This window comes from Danio rerio, chromosome 5 (genome assembly GCF_052040795.2).
Source record: "Danio rerio strain M-AB ecotype USA chromosome 5, GRCz13ab, whole genome shotgun sequence".
Lineage (NCBI taxonomy): Eukaryota > Metazoa > Chordata > Actinopteri > Cypriniformes > Danionidae > Danio > Danio rerio.
Genome location: NC_141025.1, coordinates 13502567 through 13519841, shown reverse-complemented (window position 1 = coordinate 13519841; position 17275 = coordinate 13502567). Strand labels below are relative to the sequence as shown.

Sequence of the window (17275 nt, the reverse complement as noted above, 5' to 3'; positions counted from 1 at the left end):
CGCCTATGCAAGTTTTAGGAACAACAAATAATAATTTGACTTCTAGTTGATCATTTGGTGTCAGAAGTGGCTTATATGAAAGAAAAAGGCCTCTAGATTACGCTTATTTTACCAAAATAAAATGCGTTCATACCTTGATTTTTAATTATTTAATTGGGACAGTAAGGTCTGACTTTGCTTAGACTAAAGTCTTATCACTAAACAGAAATAAAGTACAGTAAAGAATATAAAGTCATGCTGCAGTGGAAAAATAATAAATATTGTGTATGACTCCCATCAGCTTGGAGGACTGCATCCATACATCTCAGCAATGACTTCGAAAACTTAATAAAGTCATCTGAAATGGCAAAGAAAGCGTTCTTGCAGGACTCTCAGAGTTCATCAAGATTCTTTGGATTCATCTTCAATGCCTCTTACTTCATCTTACCCCACACATGCTCAATAATGTTCAATTCTGGTGACTGTGCTGGCCAATCCTGGAGCACCTTGACCTTCTATTCTTTCAGGATCTTTGATGTGGGCTGAAATATGAAAAGGAGCGCTATCATGCTGAAGAATTTGCCCTCTCCTGTGGTTTGTAATGTGGTTTGCAATGTAATGATTTCTGTGAGAATCTTGGGTCCATGCGGGTTCCAGTAGGCATTCTGCAGTATTTGTGATGATTGGGATGCAGTTCAACAGATGATTTATCAGAAAATTTACTTTCTGCCACTTTGATTTATTAATTAGGTGCCAATTAAAGGTTCTGTGAGTAAGTTTGTAACTCTTCTAAAGCTTAAAAATACCATAATATGTTTGCAGGTATTTAAGAAACATGCTAAGTGAACATTTTTGTTTATCTAAAAAAACAATGCTAAAGCCCAATTTTCAGCTTTGAAAATGGGAGTTACATGCTGGAACGTTCATATTTGTTTTGGTTCTTTAAACTCGCCCTCAGTTTAGCCAATTATATTTCAGCACCCCGGGTTGCCTTGCTGGAAAACAGTGTATTTCATTCATTCAGTCAGAAAGGCTCTCAAAGCCTGTGTCTGCGACCAAAATGCGACCTCCGGTGGACAGTAGCAGACTGCGAAATGAGATGATGATGTTATTAATTAGCAAATAATATAAACATTCGGTAAGCATGTTACATTTGTAACCCCGTGTCCTAACAACTTGCTATGTGATGAGATTTGCAGTGATGAGCAATTTAGCTGTTTGCACCAGACGAAACACGACAAAAATTTAAATACAGCCATTCAGAAGCAAAGAATAGGCAAGAAATGGTAAGGTTTATGATCTAATTATTAAACCTAATAAACCTCTTTAACATTATTTAATGTAGATGCTGAATCACTGATAGGCTATGTGTTGTTTTTGAGTCACAGTTGTAATGTTCAATTTCAAGTGGTTTATTTTATTTATTTGCTGCTGCTTTCAATAGTTTGGCAATAAATGTCTTGTAAAATGGCCTTCAAATTCACAATATTAGCATTTAACACTGAATAAAGCACATGAGGTGCACCCGAGGAGATCATTGTCATAGTTTTCTGTTGTCAGCTGCGAGAAATAGAAGCCGTTTCTAATATATACATTTTCGGTGTTGGTTTAGACAGAAACTCCTTTTAATATTGAAAATATTTCTTCTATCCAGGGGTGGAAAGAGAACTGAAAAATCATACTTGAGTAAACGTATCATTACTCGCCTAAAATCTATAAATATTACTCAAAGTATAAGTAAAGAGTTGCCCTTTCAAACGTCATAAGATGTTAATATTAGGTTAGATTTAGGTCAGGTGACTAAAATTCAATGTCTAGCCAGCGCAAGGACAACGTTATTTTGATGTCCAGTAATGGCATCAAATGACATTGTTATTTGGTTGATTTTAGGTTGTGTTAGTGACTAAAATCCAACGTCATATTGACGTCAAATACTGGCATTTATCAGGTATGGCAAACAAAATCTGATAGACATCATAGTGGTCACGTCAAGCTGTAACATCATTAGACGTTAATATTTGGTTGATTACAGATTGAGTGTTGGACATTGAGTCCGGCCTGACGTTGGGTTTTGACGTCAACCTGATTTTCATTTCCAAACACAATCCAACATCCCCACAACAATGGGGTACAACATCAATCTGACGTCATGTTGACATCCTGTGCCTGCTGGGTGTTAAACGCCATTTCGGTCATCATACAGTAAACATCCGCCATCTCATCAGTAACATGCATCTAAACAGTCTCTTGTTTAATAAGTGTAAGTAATCTTCTTGTACACTTTTGATGCTTCCAAACAGTTTGTTGTAATTAGAAATCGCCATGTCTTGCTTGCGTTTGAACTAGGAATGCAATACCTAGTTTAACCACAAACATGTCAAACATACTGCACCTTTAATCCTTCACTGAAAATTCTAAATTACTAATGCCTTGAAAATGTTTAGAGTAAAATATAAACATTATTACCCAAAATGCTGTTTGCTGTCACTTTCAACAGAACGCCATAAAAGCTGTGCCTCAGACAGGGACGATGAGAGAAAAATGAAAGGTTTTGGATGGCAGCACAAAGAGGATCTCTCTGAGTTCCAGACATGCCGCCAGAAGCTATACCTGTCAGGCCACCCAGACAGACATCAGGCTTTATTAATAGCTGAAAATGTTGATTACTGAACATGGTTTTGAACATTAGCAATATTTTATAGTTGACTGAGGAGCATTCTACCGCACCAACCAGTTTAATTGTTTCATTTTCACTCCTTTCATGCAGTTTGAAAGGTTATGGTTAAGTTGAGAGTCTAGCCTAAATCCCCTTGAAGATCTTCACAAAAGACTAGCCTACTGATGATGTTCAAAGCACAGATCAATCCCTGACCTTTAACCACTCAAATTATCTGTGGATCTGATTACATCAGATATTGGAAGATAAGCCTCTATAATCAAGTCTTCTGAGAGAGACGTTTTAGCAATGGCATTTAAGTTCAGGTAAGTTTTCTGTTTTTACTGAAGTTTCAATATCATGTCCAGAAGTTTTAATGTGTTCTTTGTAGTTGCTGAGTTGTTACTTACTCAAAAGAATCTCTATTTCCCTCCTTCAGTGTTTTCCTTGTCTTTTTTATTTTCTGTCAGGAGAAAAGCATACATTAACTTTAAAGGTTTAAGTCAATGTAAGTTGTAGAGTGTTTCCTCTAGGATTTTGTCCAGCTGTGGTGGGGAGATATATCCAGCTGCAGGCCCGCAGAACCACACACGTTTTAGGCACACACAATCTGGCACACACAATCTAGGCAAACCATATATGGTTACGACGGATGTTAATGTTATTAACGTCTTTTTTAACATCGTCATCGATATATTTTTTATATATGGTTAATAAATATTGTACACAATAAACAATAGTGTTTACTTTATTTTATTTCACAAATATTGCGATTGAGACGGGCGAATGGGGAGCATTGCTTCCAATCGCCATTCAATATAATAGACTGAACAGTTTTTATCAGTCATTATAGCTGATCAGTCATTATTATCTGACAATAATATGGCAGATACGCGTTTGCTGGCCTTGCTGAACAATCTAAATTGGACAGGTTTAATTTATATAATGCATTAATTTATAATGAAGGAAATAATAGCAAGTTAATATAGGCAATAATACATAATATGTAATAAAAATCTTTTTACATGTAACAATTGTATAACATTATATTAATATTTTACTCAAGAAATTTTATAGTGTTTATAAGCTTAATTTTCTAATAACCTTTTAATGAATGATTTCCCACATTTAATACTTTAGTAATTTATAGTAAGCAATAAATTGTTTTTAAATCAAAATATAGCAATAGGAACAAATAAACTATTAATAATTAATAAAAAATAATAAGTAAAAAAATAAAATAAAAAATAAATATATATATATATATATATATATATATATATATAGTAGATACAACCCATTCAGATGTGTCACTACTGCATTTAAGCTATATGTATATTTTACTTAGCAATGTTACTGTATGTTAGATTTATAAACACTTATTTTTAAATTAACTTTTAAGTATTTGCTTTATAAGTGTAAAACATATTTTTAGAAACAAAATGAATTTCTTTGCAAAGTTGTGCAGTATACAACTGCTAAAACCCATAAAAATGTCTATTTCACAGGTACACTAAAACATTAAAAATTGAACAGTAAAAATTCTTTACAAGGTCCTTTATATTGCAACTGACTTTAAGAATTGGCAATAATCTTACAGTAAAAAAAGGTCAAAACAACATTTTAGTCAATAGTGAACATTCTTACAATGTGCAACTTCCTTCAAATATTGCCATACAAAATTTACTTTGAACAATTTCTGATATTTTAAAACATTTAAGCTGTCAAAAAAAACATTACAATTGGCCTCCATTTTTGAAAACGGTCACAAAAACAGTTTATTTAAAAAAAACAAAAAAATTAAACATTTATAATGTTGGTGCTATCAACAAAGACAGAATTAAAACCTAATTTTAAAACAAGAAACAAGTTAAATGTCACAAAGAAAACAACAAAACATCTTCATTTCATTCTTTTTAATTGTCCAGAACAATGTACTCATTCAACCAACAAATTTGTTCTGGAGCATTTTATGTGTTTTTGTCCCTGCAATACTTTCTGGAAAAACTCAAAAGTGTACTTCAGGTCTGTAATGTGACTGCCAAAAGAAGAGTACACACAATGTTAAAATGGCCAGTCAAACCCATACGTAAAGCTTACAATACTAAGTTTCTGTAAAAACAACATAGTTAACTTGTGCTAATGTAGTTACTTTTATGTTTTATGTAATGTGATCAAGCGTGGGTGTAGTAAAACTAAAATTTCATTTTTTCAAGTGCACTACTACTTTTAATTTTGGTTTTAAAAACAAAAAAAAAACAACAACAAAAAAACAAGAAAGCGTCTTGAATGACACTCTAAAATATTTTATGGCATACCTAAAAAAAAAAGATTTTTTTATTAGGTTTTTTTTTTTAAAAAATGCACATACACTTCATATTTTCAGATTTTTCATAGTATGTGTATTAAATCCAGTACTTTTTTACCATAAACCAACACATCAACCATTAGGTAGAGGCTGATATTTTTGAAATTATGGGATGTGTTGAAAAAAAAAATGCATTGAGTGTGTTAACTAGTGACATTAGGAGTTAAGAAATGCAATCCAAAAACATTTTCTTGGTCAGGCAGTGTGATTTAAAGGCTTAACTAGGTTAATTAGGGAAACTAGGGTAATTAGGCAAGTCAATGTTTAACTTGTTCCCTAAATGCTTAAGGAGGCTAATATTATTGACCTTAAAATGTTCTTTAAAAAAATAAAAACTGCTTTTATTTTAGCCAAAATAAAAAAAAGACTTTTACCTGAAGAAAAAGGTTATCAGGCATACTGTGAAAATTTCCTTGCTTTGTTAAACATCGTTTGGAAAATATTTGAAAAAGAAGAGAAAAAAAAATGTAGATGTTGACTTCAACTTTCTTTCAATTTACTTGAGAGCGGATTATAAAACAAAATCACCACAAGATATTATAGTTCCGATTAAAACAAGTTCAATATTTCAAAAGTTCAGCAACTTTGTTTAGTTAAGCTTCGATTTTTTTCCGATCTTCAGACAAAAATCAAAGCTATATGATTTCCGTCTTTCGGTAATGCAGAGATCTCGGCCGCTGTTCTTGACAGCGTGCAATCATTTCAGTTTGCAGCTTCACTTCATGATCGCCCATGCAGACTGCAACAAACAAAAAACTCCCTCCGACAACTAACAGAAGTCCAGCAAACCAGGCAGAAAACATGGCTTCTCCATACTCCCATCCGGGCATGACTTCAGGACGATCATCATCCCAGAATTTCACAACCATAACATACGCCATAAATGAAACAGCCGCAAGAGTCGTGACTCCAGACACAACTACAAAAACTCCCCCGAGGATCAGCAGATTCCTCTTCATCCTCTCTCGACTGGCTCCAATCTCAACTCCGCGGAGTCCGAAAAAAGCAGCCGCCACACCGAGAATTCCAGTGGCGATGGAAATGCACATGAGAACCCGGCCAGCGAAAGTGTCCGGCGGAAGAGCTAAGAAAGAATCAAAGGCTTTGCAATGGATGCCAACTTCCTCCGTGTAGATACACATGTGCCAGAGACCCTCGTACCAGTTCTCCATTTCATTCAAATCGGAGTTCATCGTCTTCCATAGAGGCAAGAAGGTTGTGACGAACGTTGTGACCAAACCTCCGAAGGACACAAAGAGCGAAGTCCTCTGTACAAACTTGGTGGTGAACAGCACCATATTACCTCTCGTCTGATTTTGTCTGTCTGTCCATCTGAGATTTTCAGCTCTTCTGGTTTTCGTCTGGCTCCTCCTTTGCTTTAATAAAAACCCACCTGTTCCTGCTGGATAATCCTGGAGCCCTTCACAACGGCAGGACTGTTTTTCAAACTGATGAATATCTTCGCCGAGGACAATAACTGCTTTTTTGAGAGGAAATACGATACGTCTAGTTTTAAGTCTGGACGTACGAAGCCTGAACAGAGTGTGGTTGGACTTTTTTTAAATCGAGGGGAAACAGAAATCTGTTTAGTAGTTAAATGGCACTAAAATCCTGCCATTATTATTCACTCTTCACTCGAGTTTCTTCTGTTGACCATAAAGGAAGATATATATTATACATATTTGATTAATACTCCAACTCCTTCTTTGATTCATTTGAATATGGGCTAGTACAACCCCCATTGAACACATTATAATAAATTATAACACACTATGAACACATCACAGTTTGCCAGGCTAGATAATTCAAATGAATCATTGACTTCTTCTGACTTCATTAGTTTCAGAAACAGATTTATTTACAACTTAAAAAGGCATCTGTGGATAGCTTTTCTTTTCTGTGGATGTAAATAAGCTATACACTTATAAAATAATATATACACTGCACTGTTCAGATCATTGCAACATGGCTTACTCCGAAAACATAGCTTCATATACATTTCTGGAGATCGCGAATTAAGTAGCCAGAAGTACGCATGGCTGCATTTCGTCTTTAAAATCAACGCTACGTTGGGTTTAGGGAAGTGAGTGGGCGCTGGTCAATCGGTGCTTTTTAAAACACTATCGGTTGGGTTTTAGGAAGGGGATGGGTGGGGGAAATCGGTCAGTCAGTAAGTTAAAAGCGGCCTCTGGTGGATTTACACGTGAAGAGCAGGCACGAATGGTGAGAGAAATTTAAGATCTCAAAAAGCATGCACAGCGCCCTCTGGTGGATTCACAAAAAACTATTACGTATTGGACGCTCTCCAGTAATGTATATAGGGCTGCATTTTCAGAATGAGCCATGGCTGGCTTTATAGTATGTTGTAAGTGTTTTGTTTTTCAGATGTTGGCTGAATTGTGGGTTGACCAGTAAATCTTGATGTGGATGCTTCTTTGTTGCTGGAGATACTGTTGTCCTAAATAAATCAAATTAAATAGTCTTTGACAGCAAAAAAAAAACAAAAAAAAAAAAAAAACTTACATATACCTTGAAACAGTATAACAGAACATTTTATAAAACCAAGACTTTTTCAAACCACTGTAAACCTTGAAACCAGTTATCATCTCATGACTAGTTGTTAGTCACATTTTCTTACAATTATAGGCTATGAATCTTTTTTTTTAATGATCATCTTCTACAGGTTCCCTGAAAGAAGATATTTTTATTAATCTCAATAGGATGTTTCTGGAAAAATAAAGGATAAATAAATCTAATATTTTGAACAAAGCTGAAAAAAACTGCTGACTTCCATATTTATTTTTTCCACTATGGATTTGCATGATTACCCATTTTCAGCTTTCTTCAAAACATCTTGTTTTGTGTTCAATAAAAGAAAGAAATTCATAAAGGTTTGGCACCAATTGTGCATGATTAAATTTACATTTATGGGTGAATTGTCCCTTTAAAGTATAATTGGCGCTAATAACAACTAAGACATGTTAGATTATTAAAGAGTTAAAGAACTCTGTGTTGGGTAGCATCTGAATGAACAGTAGTTTGCTTTGGGAACACTATGTACCTACCACAGTTTTTTTTTTTTTTTTTCACTGAGGCTTCTCTGATATTCGGAGATCAGTGGTTAGAAATCGGACACCTTGTCCTACATGCTGAGCTGAGCTCATCCATACCTCACCATTTGCCCTTGAACAGTGAACATGGTTATGTTCATCTTTATGTAGAATAGGCTACATTTCATGACAGCAAGCCTTTAACCTTAAGGATTGATCCAAGTAAGTCATTCCACAAAGTAATGCAAGGGCCAATGACAAAAGGGGGTTTTCAAGCATCAAAACAATATACCTTTTGTAAAACCAGAGTAAATGATGAGGCAATTTTCATTTTGGGTGAACATTCCTTTTAGAAAAACCTGTAGAATGATTTACATTGGATTGAATTAGATTAGAATGTTTTCAAAAGAATCATATCTGCTTTACCAGCACAAAAAACAGTACATTTTTAAAGAAATTTAAAAATTTTATAATAATTTCCTCAATCTAATGTAAATATTCAAGTGTAAATAATATTTCTACCAAATTTTAAATGATAGAACAAGGTTGCGCTACATTCATTCTTCCATGGTGGGGCGCCACACCAAAATTCATCCCGCCACAACTACATTACAGATTCTTACTCAAAACATTCAGTCATTTTAAAAAAAATAGTGGATAGTCTCACCAAAACATATTAAAAGGTAAGTGAATTACAACAGCGCAAACTTTTCTGTAACCGTAGTAGTGCTGTGGGTCATTTGTTTAACCCTTTAAGATGAAATGCTGACTGACTAACAGGTGCGTGAGGCTAGCAAACCAGACGTAGCTTTCAGTTAAGAGGAACACAGTTTCCATAATTATACTTTATTTTTAGATAAATCTCTATGGTTCAGCATACAAAGACTTTATCTTGCTGGCGTTTATAGCTGTCTCACTTTACTTCAAGACGCATTAATACCGCTCTGTAGGTCTATTTTTAGACATTCATAAATATTCCTAGCAAATTTAATTAATGTTAGAGACATACTTCTCACATAAACGCACTTCAGCAGCGTTTATTTGAGAGCGCGCACAAAAATCTGCACTTGAGCAGCATAGCTATTTGAGGAAGTTTTATGCATGAACAGAGGAAATCGGTGCACAAGCAGAGATTCGCATGCTCGTATTACATAAATGCGATCTCGACTTGTAATACTGCGCTCACGACATTTGTCATTGAAATAACGTCATAGGCAGTTGGTAGATCTGTGTAAAAGACCTCCCACCACCAATAATATCCAGCTGCAGGCCTGCAGAACCACACATGTTTTAGGCACACAAAATCTAGGGCACACGATTTAGGCAAACCATATGTGGTAACTAACTAACTCTTTAGCAGTATCACCACCTATTGAATTTCACAAGTATGGTTTAAGTCATTATTATTATTATTATTATTATTATATCGTAACGATCATTTTAACATCTCTGCAGTTTCTGAACTCAAATTATGTAAATAAAAATAATGGGTTAAAGACACTTATGACGTTATTCATGTGTCTGCATAAACAGAAAACATAACAGACTTTCTAATTGTAGGATTAAGTGTAATAAACTAGGATCTTGATCTTATCATACTTAAAATTACTTTGTTGTAAAATATAAAAAGCAAACAATGTGTCACATTAAAATAAATTAGCATACTATAGTTAATCATTTAAACTATATATATATATATATATATATATATATATATATATATATATATATATATATATATATATATATATAAACTGATTATCTTAACTGATTATCTGATTACAATTATAAGTTTAAATATAAACTACTATCTTTTACTAAACTGTCACAGCTGTTAGTATATATATATATATATATATATATATATATATATATATATATATATATATATATAAGGAATATTTTGTCAACTTTACCTGGATTTCTTTAGTTTATTCAACTGTATTGTTGCTTGTAGAAACTACATAACAAACTTGCGTGGAACCACTTGACCATATTTTTTATGTAAGTCCATAAAAATCAGTTTTTTGAGTGTGCAACAGCATTATGTTTGTTTGATTATTTTGTAAACCAGCAATGCTGTGTAAACCATGATCATTCCTTAAATGATTTTAACTGCATTATTTAAAACAGTCAAAACATGGTCAACCGCTAGAGCAGGCAGTTATAGGATAAAAATGTATCTATTGTCATCATGGCAAAGCTAAAAGTAATCAGTTATTATAATTTAGATATTAAAACTATTATGTTTAGAAATGTGTTAAACCAATCTTCTTTCCTTTAAACAGAACTTGGGGAAAATTTACAGAGGGGCGAACAATTCTGACTTCAACTGTATGCTTCAATTCCATTTTTAAAGTTTCAATCTCTTTAGAGTTGAGAAATGTGTTGGCTTTCATGCTAAAAACACACAAGAACGATGAACAGGACTATGGCTTAATGATGCAATGCTTATTCATAACACTCAATTGATATTGAATGGGAAGAATTTGGCTGAAATGATTCACATTCTACTTCTAAAGCTTTTAAGTGACTTTCAAAGCTCTCTTTGTAAAATATATCAGTGACCTCTTGGTACATAATGATAAAATTCTATTTTTTATCCAGGTATACTAACGCATTCTTTCTTGCTATTTTATTTTGTGCATTATTTGATGTCTTTTATGATCAACCACTAACAGTTTCTGCTATGAAATAAAAATGTAAAAGATAATTGTGACTCTCAAAGAATTCTCAATTTTTTATGTCAAAGTTCAAAATATTAAATAAATATTATAATATAAAAGACTAAGAAAAACTTCATTGTTCTAGATTTTTTTTTAATAAATCTCCTACTGCACCTGTACATTTATGAAGTATAAGATGTGAATATATTTGATATAAGTAAAAAATTAGAATCAACCTTCTTGTTATTTTGTGCATGATCAGAGTATTTGTGCCACACAGAAAGTCTGTTCATGTAATGTCCTTTCATATGCCAAATGATGTTCTTTTTGTTATTACACTTTCTTTATTGTTTTATAGCCATTCAAACACAACTTCCAAATTTGGTCCAACCAGCACAACAGTTGACAATAAAACATATAATATACAAACAATACATACAGAAATATAGTGATAATAGATTAATACAATAATAAATACATAAAAAAGGAAACAAATAATATTAAAATAAATACAAAAATCACTATTATTGCTGTGCATTGTGGGATTGATTGAGTGCACTTCATAATGTCCACTATGGTTTCGAACACCAAATGGGTGCTTCCTCAAATAGTGCCCCACATAGGAGGGGATTTCGGATACAGCCATATACATAGAGTTTCCAAAATAAGAGTCGCACATTCTGTTCATAGAAAATATAATAATCTAGTTCATAAATTAAAAAAAATAAGAGTAAACAAGTAACAATTGTGGTAATCTCACTAGGAAATATTGTGGCCAAGGAAAAACTACTGGGGGTGAGCATATTAATGAAGCCGTGTGGAACATCAGAGTCTGTTGCTGCATCCCAAATGGCACACTATACACTGTGCTCTATGTACTTATTTACTTACACACTGAACAGCATAGTAGATGAATGTAGTGTCGTCCCAAACGAAACACTAGCGATATTTCACTAACCTTAAATTCAGTTCGTTTCCCAGATTTGACGTTTGCCAAGCTAGTAAAATAAATAACCAAACCACCAAAGAGTACATGCCATGAGAATAACCGCATTCACCATCAGGGGGGTGGCATAATTACTCTCGTAGGACAATTTAGCTTTCGCTATCCAAAATAAATAAAGTAAACCAACGTCAGTGCTCCATAGATCCGCTCTCTTCCACTATAAGAGCAAAGCTGCGGCCATTGAGTGTGTGAAATGTCCAACATTTTACACTTATTTTTAACGGTTGAATAAGTTAATCATACAGGTGTTTCAAATCCACTTATTCTTTTGCACTACTTACACTATTTATACAACAAAATGACATAGAATAGTGCACAAGTATGCGATTTGGGATGCAACTTGGCACTGAACTTTGTTCAGATTGGCCTGTTTTCCAACAGTATTTCACACTCATGGGATTTACTTCAGAATGAGGGAGCAACAGTGTTTGAGGCACATCGTTTGTCATTACCATGTACTGAAATCGTATTGATCAGCTAAGCCTAGATATAACCAGATTGTCATTCTATGGCACCTTTAATCAAAACCAGCATTTCATAAATCATTAGATTATTGAGGGAATACTAAATCAAAAGTGTGTGGTTTGATCAGACCGCATTCAAAACAGTCATTCGGCAGCCGCATAGTGTTTTTGGATTGACAACATTGTGTAACATCCCTAATGGATATTTTGGCATCAGTTATAACATTAAAACAAGTATAGAGGAAATGAAAGAAGAACGACAGGGTGAGACAGACCTCAGTTAAAGCAGAAGTTGGAAAACAATGAATTCGCTTTTTCCCCCATCTAGGACATGCATGCTGTCTTTTAGTGCTCGACTAATCTTGGCAGCGAAAGAGATCTAGTGTATTGTTTAGTTAAGAGCTTCCTCTCAAATGCAGGTCAGCAAGTACAAAGTGAATGAGACTGCATCTACGTCCAAATACAGATGTTAGGCGCTAGACAGACCTTAAAGTTTATCCCAAAAATTTATATTCTGTTATTAATTACTTACCCTCATGTCATTTCAATCTCCTGAGATCTCTGTTCATTTTCAGAACACAAATGAAGTCCATTTAAATTAAATCCAAAAGCTCTTTCAACCTTTATAGACAAAAATTTTGAAGCCTAAAAAAGGAAGGAAAAAAAAACATCGTCAAAAAAGTGACTTCATTGCTTCAAATGTAAACAAACAAAGCTCCAAGAACACTTTTGTTTTCACTAATGGCATTAAATTGGTGATATTTAAGAAATCACATCTTTCCTGCAGCGATCGAGCCGGTGTGATTCTACATTCTTTTTTTTTTGGATGATTTTCCAATACGGCAGAAGTGTCCAACCTCAGTCCCAGAGGGCCGGTGTCTTGCTGAGTTTAGCTCCAACTTGCTTCAACACACCTGCCAGGAAGTTTCTATTATATAGTAAAGCTGCGGTCACACTAGAGTTTGATATTGTGAAATTCTGTCGTGCGGCGCTGCGAAAAGGGATGAGAGTAAACAAGATTATTAGGCATTAAAAAAGCGAGCGATTGCTCCATGTTTTACATTTCTGTCCAGAGAGGTCATGCTTTGATCCTCGGTTGGTATCACGCAGTCAAGTGATGCGATTTCGCAGGTCAGAGTTCACCAAGCTTGAACTTTGCACCGCAGCAACCTGCGAAACTAGACGCATGACCCTGCGTTTCCCCGCCCAGTGTAACCGCAGCTTAAGAGCTTGATAAGCTGTTCAGGTGAGCTTGATCAGGGTTGAAGCTAGAAGTTGCATCCCAAATCGCATACTTATGCACTATTCTACGCCATTTTGTAGTATAAATAGTGTAAGTAGTGCGTTCACACTGAAAACTCTAAAAATACTTAGTGCACTTTAATTACCCGGATGACGCACTCATTCAGACGGTAAAATGAAGTGTATAATGATGGACACTTCACGCACTCAACGATCGCAGGTTTGCTCAAATAGAGGAAAGGGCGGAGCTATGGGGCGCAAATGTTGAATAACTTGATTTATTTTGGATGGTGAAAGCAAAATCCTTCCACGAAAGTGATTATAGCGCCTCCCGATGGTGAATGCGGTTATACTCATGACAGATATTATTTGATAGTGTGGTCATTTATTTCATTGATTTAGCAACCGTATAATGTCATCAGGGAAACGGTTTGAGTTTTTGCTTAGTAAAATAAACATTAGTGTGCCATTTGGGACAACACTACATACATATACTATGCTGTTGAGTGTGTTCATAAGTGCATAAGTACATAGTGCATGAGTGCATAGTGTATAGTGTGCCATTTGAGACGCAGCTATACTCTCCAGGACACCAGCCTTCCAGGACCGAATTTGGACACCACTGCAAAATGTATGTTTTTAAATGCACAAAACAGTCCTTTTACTATAAGGGTTTCTAGATTTTGTGATGGTAAATTTAGAAACGTAGTGAAAAATGCAAGTAGCAGTAAGGATTACAGCAAGTATCAGAATAACATTTTTTATTACTCTGTCTCTGTCTTTAATTACTCCTACATCAGCAGAAGAAACTCGTAAAAACTGAGGATGGATTGAAGAAATTAAAATGTGGTAATTTATGGGGTAATTAAAATTTAGGTGAACTTTTCTTTAAGATTATTCTGACAGGCCTTATATAAAAATCTAATATATTTTTAAACATCCTAACCATTCAACCAGTAACCTGATAAATAAGATGTCATGCCCTTGACAATCTAAAGCTATTGATTTTTTTTAGGACATGCACTGATGTTTCCACAGAAGCACCTCTCCAGGAAGAAGACATTAACATTCATGGCAGACGATGAGGCCGATTCATAATTCATTAGATCTCTGATCTTCTGTATAGTATGTTGTGACCTGTATGGCTCTTTCCTCTAGGAAAGGCCATATTTGAGACACTTCACTGAAGGAAATAAACGCCTTATCATGAAATGATATATTATGCTTGTCCTTTTATCCTTCAGTTGATGTTGTCAGCACTCCACCATTAATCTTTACTGATTTTCTTCCATTGCCAGCAGAGGGCATCATATACAGTAGATGTTCTCTCAGGATCTTTGCCTATGCTGGAGGTAACTAAAAGTTATATTATATATCTGTTGCCAGATGCTACAAAGATGTCAGATGGCTGCTGTAAAAACAGACTGTTGGAACAAGACTGAATCACTAACACACATCTATTAATTTATTGGTGCCATAAAGGAACACTTTTATTTTAAAATAGGCTCATTTTCAAGTCACCTATGTTGAACAGTTGATTTTTACAATTTTTGAATCTATTCAGTTGACATCCGGGTCTGGTGGGAGCACTTTTAGCTTAGCTTAGCATAAATCATTGATTCAGATTAGACCATTAGCATCTTGTCAAAAAACAAAAACAAATCGAGAGTTGTGATCATTTTCAAGTTCTTAGTACATGATTTAACTAGAGCAGAGTCAAGCTTTAAATAAGAAAATTTATCAAAACTCTTTATTGAGTGAAATGCTATTGGTCAACTGAATCCATGATTTATGCTAAGCTTAGCTAAAAGTGCGGACCTGAAGATTGCCTGAATGCATTTATAAAACACGACTGCAGTAAAAACAGACTGAGCAGTGGACAATTAGGAGAACAATCATGTTGCTTTAGTTCATTTCATCCCCCGTGGACCAAAAAATGGCCAAATTTGTAATTCGTCTTCCACAAAAAAAAAAAAAAAAAAACAGAGTCTACCTGATTCACCTTCAGCATCTAATAGTAATGACCAAAGCATACTGGACCCAGGTAAGAAAGCTCCAAACATTTCGAGTCACAGCGCTAGCAACAATGGAAACACAAAATGCAGTAAACACCAAGAGTTACCTGAATTATGGTTTTGTTCCGTTTTTTTCGAAACAAAAAGTCCCTGACCCGGCCACAGTTTATCTGCACCAAAGATGACTCGTCATCCCTAATACTGCAAGGTGTACCCAATACAAATGGCCTACTGATGTTTTGCTGTTATATTTTACATTAGGCTATTATTTGTGCATAAACATATCTAGATATAGTAATAAACATGTTGTTTGTTTGAAAACAACCTTTTTTTGTCATACCTACTGCAAACTTATACCTACTGCAAACCGACTGCCTTACAATACTTTCCAGGGGAAAAGGGGGTCTCAGGAAAAAAAAGGTTGGGAACCACTGCCTTAAAGGAACACTCCACTTTTATTTTGAAATAGGCTCATTTTCAAGTCAGCTATGTTGAACAGTTGATTTTCACAGTTGTTTGAGTCTATTTAGGTGATATCCAAGTTTGGTGGGAGCATTTTTAGCTTAGCATGAATCATTTAATCGGATTAGACCGTTAGCATATTGTTAAAAAAAGGATTAACAAAAAGAGTTTTGATCATTTTCAATTTAGTACATGATATAACTACAGAAGAGTTAAGCTTTAAAATAGAAAATTGATTAAAACATTTTTTGAGTGAGATGCTAATGGTCTAATCTGAATCAATGATTTATGCTAAGGTAAGCTAAAAGTGCAGACCTGGAGATTGCCTGAATGCATTCATAAAACATGGCTACAGTAAAAAAAAGACTTTAAAAAGATTCTGATTGATATCCGGGTCTAGCAGGAGCACTTTTAGCTTAGCTTAGAATAGCATAAACCATTGTATTGAATTAAGACCATTAGAATCTTGTTAAAAAAAAAGTACATAAAATGAATAAATTTCTAGAAAATAATAACTTTGGATTACACTTCAGTCTTAGTACATGATGTAACTACAAAAGAGTCGAGCTTTAAAATAGGAAAATTATCAATATTCTTTTTGAATTTTTTGAGCAAGACGCTAATGGTCTAATCCGATTCCGTGATTTATGCTAAGCTAAGCTAAGCTAAAAGTATAGATGTGAAGATTGGCTGAATGCATTAAAATATGATACAACTGAACAGTTTGACTCTAGCGAACTTGTAAAAAAAAACTGGAATGTTGCTTTAATATATTGTGATAAGCGTTTCTTCAACATAAACAGATAATTAGATGCGTTTCAATGTAATTGGCAAGCACAAGTTGAATCAGTGACTCTCCCCTGAAATGAAGCGTGTCCTTTCTCCATATCAGATTGTTCTCTGATCCGACAGCATATTTAATGAATATGAAATCAGAGAGCTTGTCTTTTGTGATGAGTGCAGCGAAAAGAGCTTCACGCAGCCTTTTGACTCTTTCACTAATAATTACAATGTGAGAAGCCTATCTTTTTACTTTGTCCATTTCACAAAGGCAGTCAAAACACAACAGACAAAAGATAAATATAGATTGTTGCATTACGGTTGGTTTCTAAGCATAGTGGGTGGTTGCTAGGGTGTTCTGAGAGATATTTAAGACTTTGCTATGCAGTCATTTGCTTGATATTAGTTTGTTGCTATGTAGTTCTTATTGTGTTTTTAGCATGCTGTTATGTTTTGAGTACACTGCTAAAAGGTTTGCTTGGGGTTGCTTTTTCAGCATGTAGTCACCGTGTCCTGTAGTTCCTAAAGTGTCGTGTGTCGTTTTTTTTTGCAGTTATTAAAATATTTTAAGTGGTTTTTATGCAGTC

General features: G+C 34.5%; 1 protein-coding gene and 1 long non-coding RNA gene across 3 annotated transcripts in view; both read right to left on the bottom strand.

Moving 5' to 3' along the window:
• Nucleotides 1–3048: 3048 nt before the first annotated feature.
• The window catches only part of LOC141385764 (uncharacterized), a 64218-nt gene continuing 49991 nt past the window's right edge, over nt 3049–17275 (bottom strand). Inside the window, exons 3-4 of one of the 2 annotated variants that reach the window (XR_015491011.2) lie at nt 12722–12834; nt 3049–3098 (exon numbers count right to left, since the gene is read on the bottom strand). This is a non-coding gene — a long non-coding RNA (uncharacterized LOC141385764). Of the gene's footprint in view, nt 3099–11458; nt 12640–12721; nt 12835–17275 lie in introns of those variants that run through there. The other variant, XR_015491010.2, reaches the window with a different exon arrangement.
• On the bottom strand, nt 5639–6301 carry cldn26 (claudin 26). The gene is given in 1 exon segment (NM_001122706.1): nt 5639–6301. A coding segment is annotated over 1 exon segment (663 nt).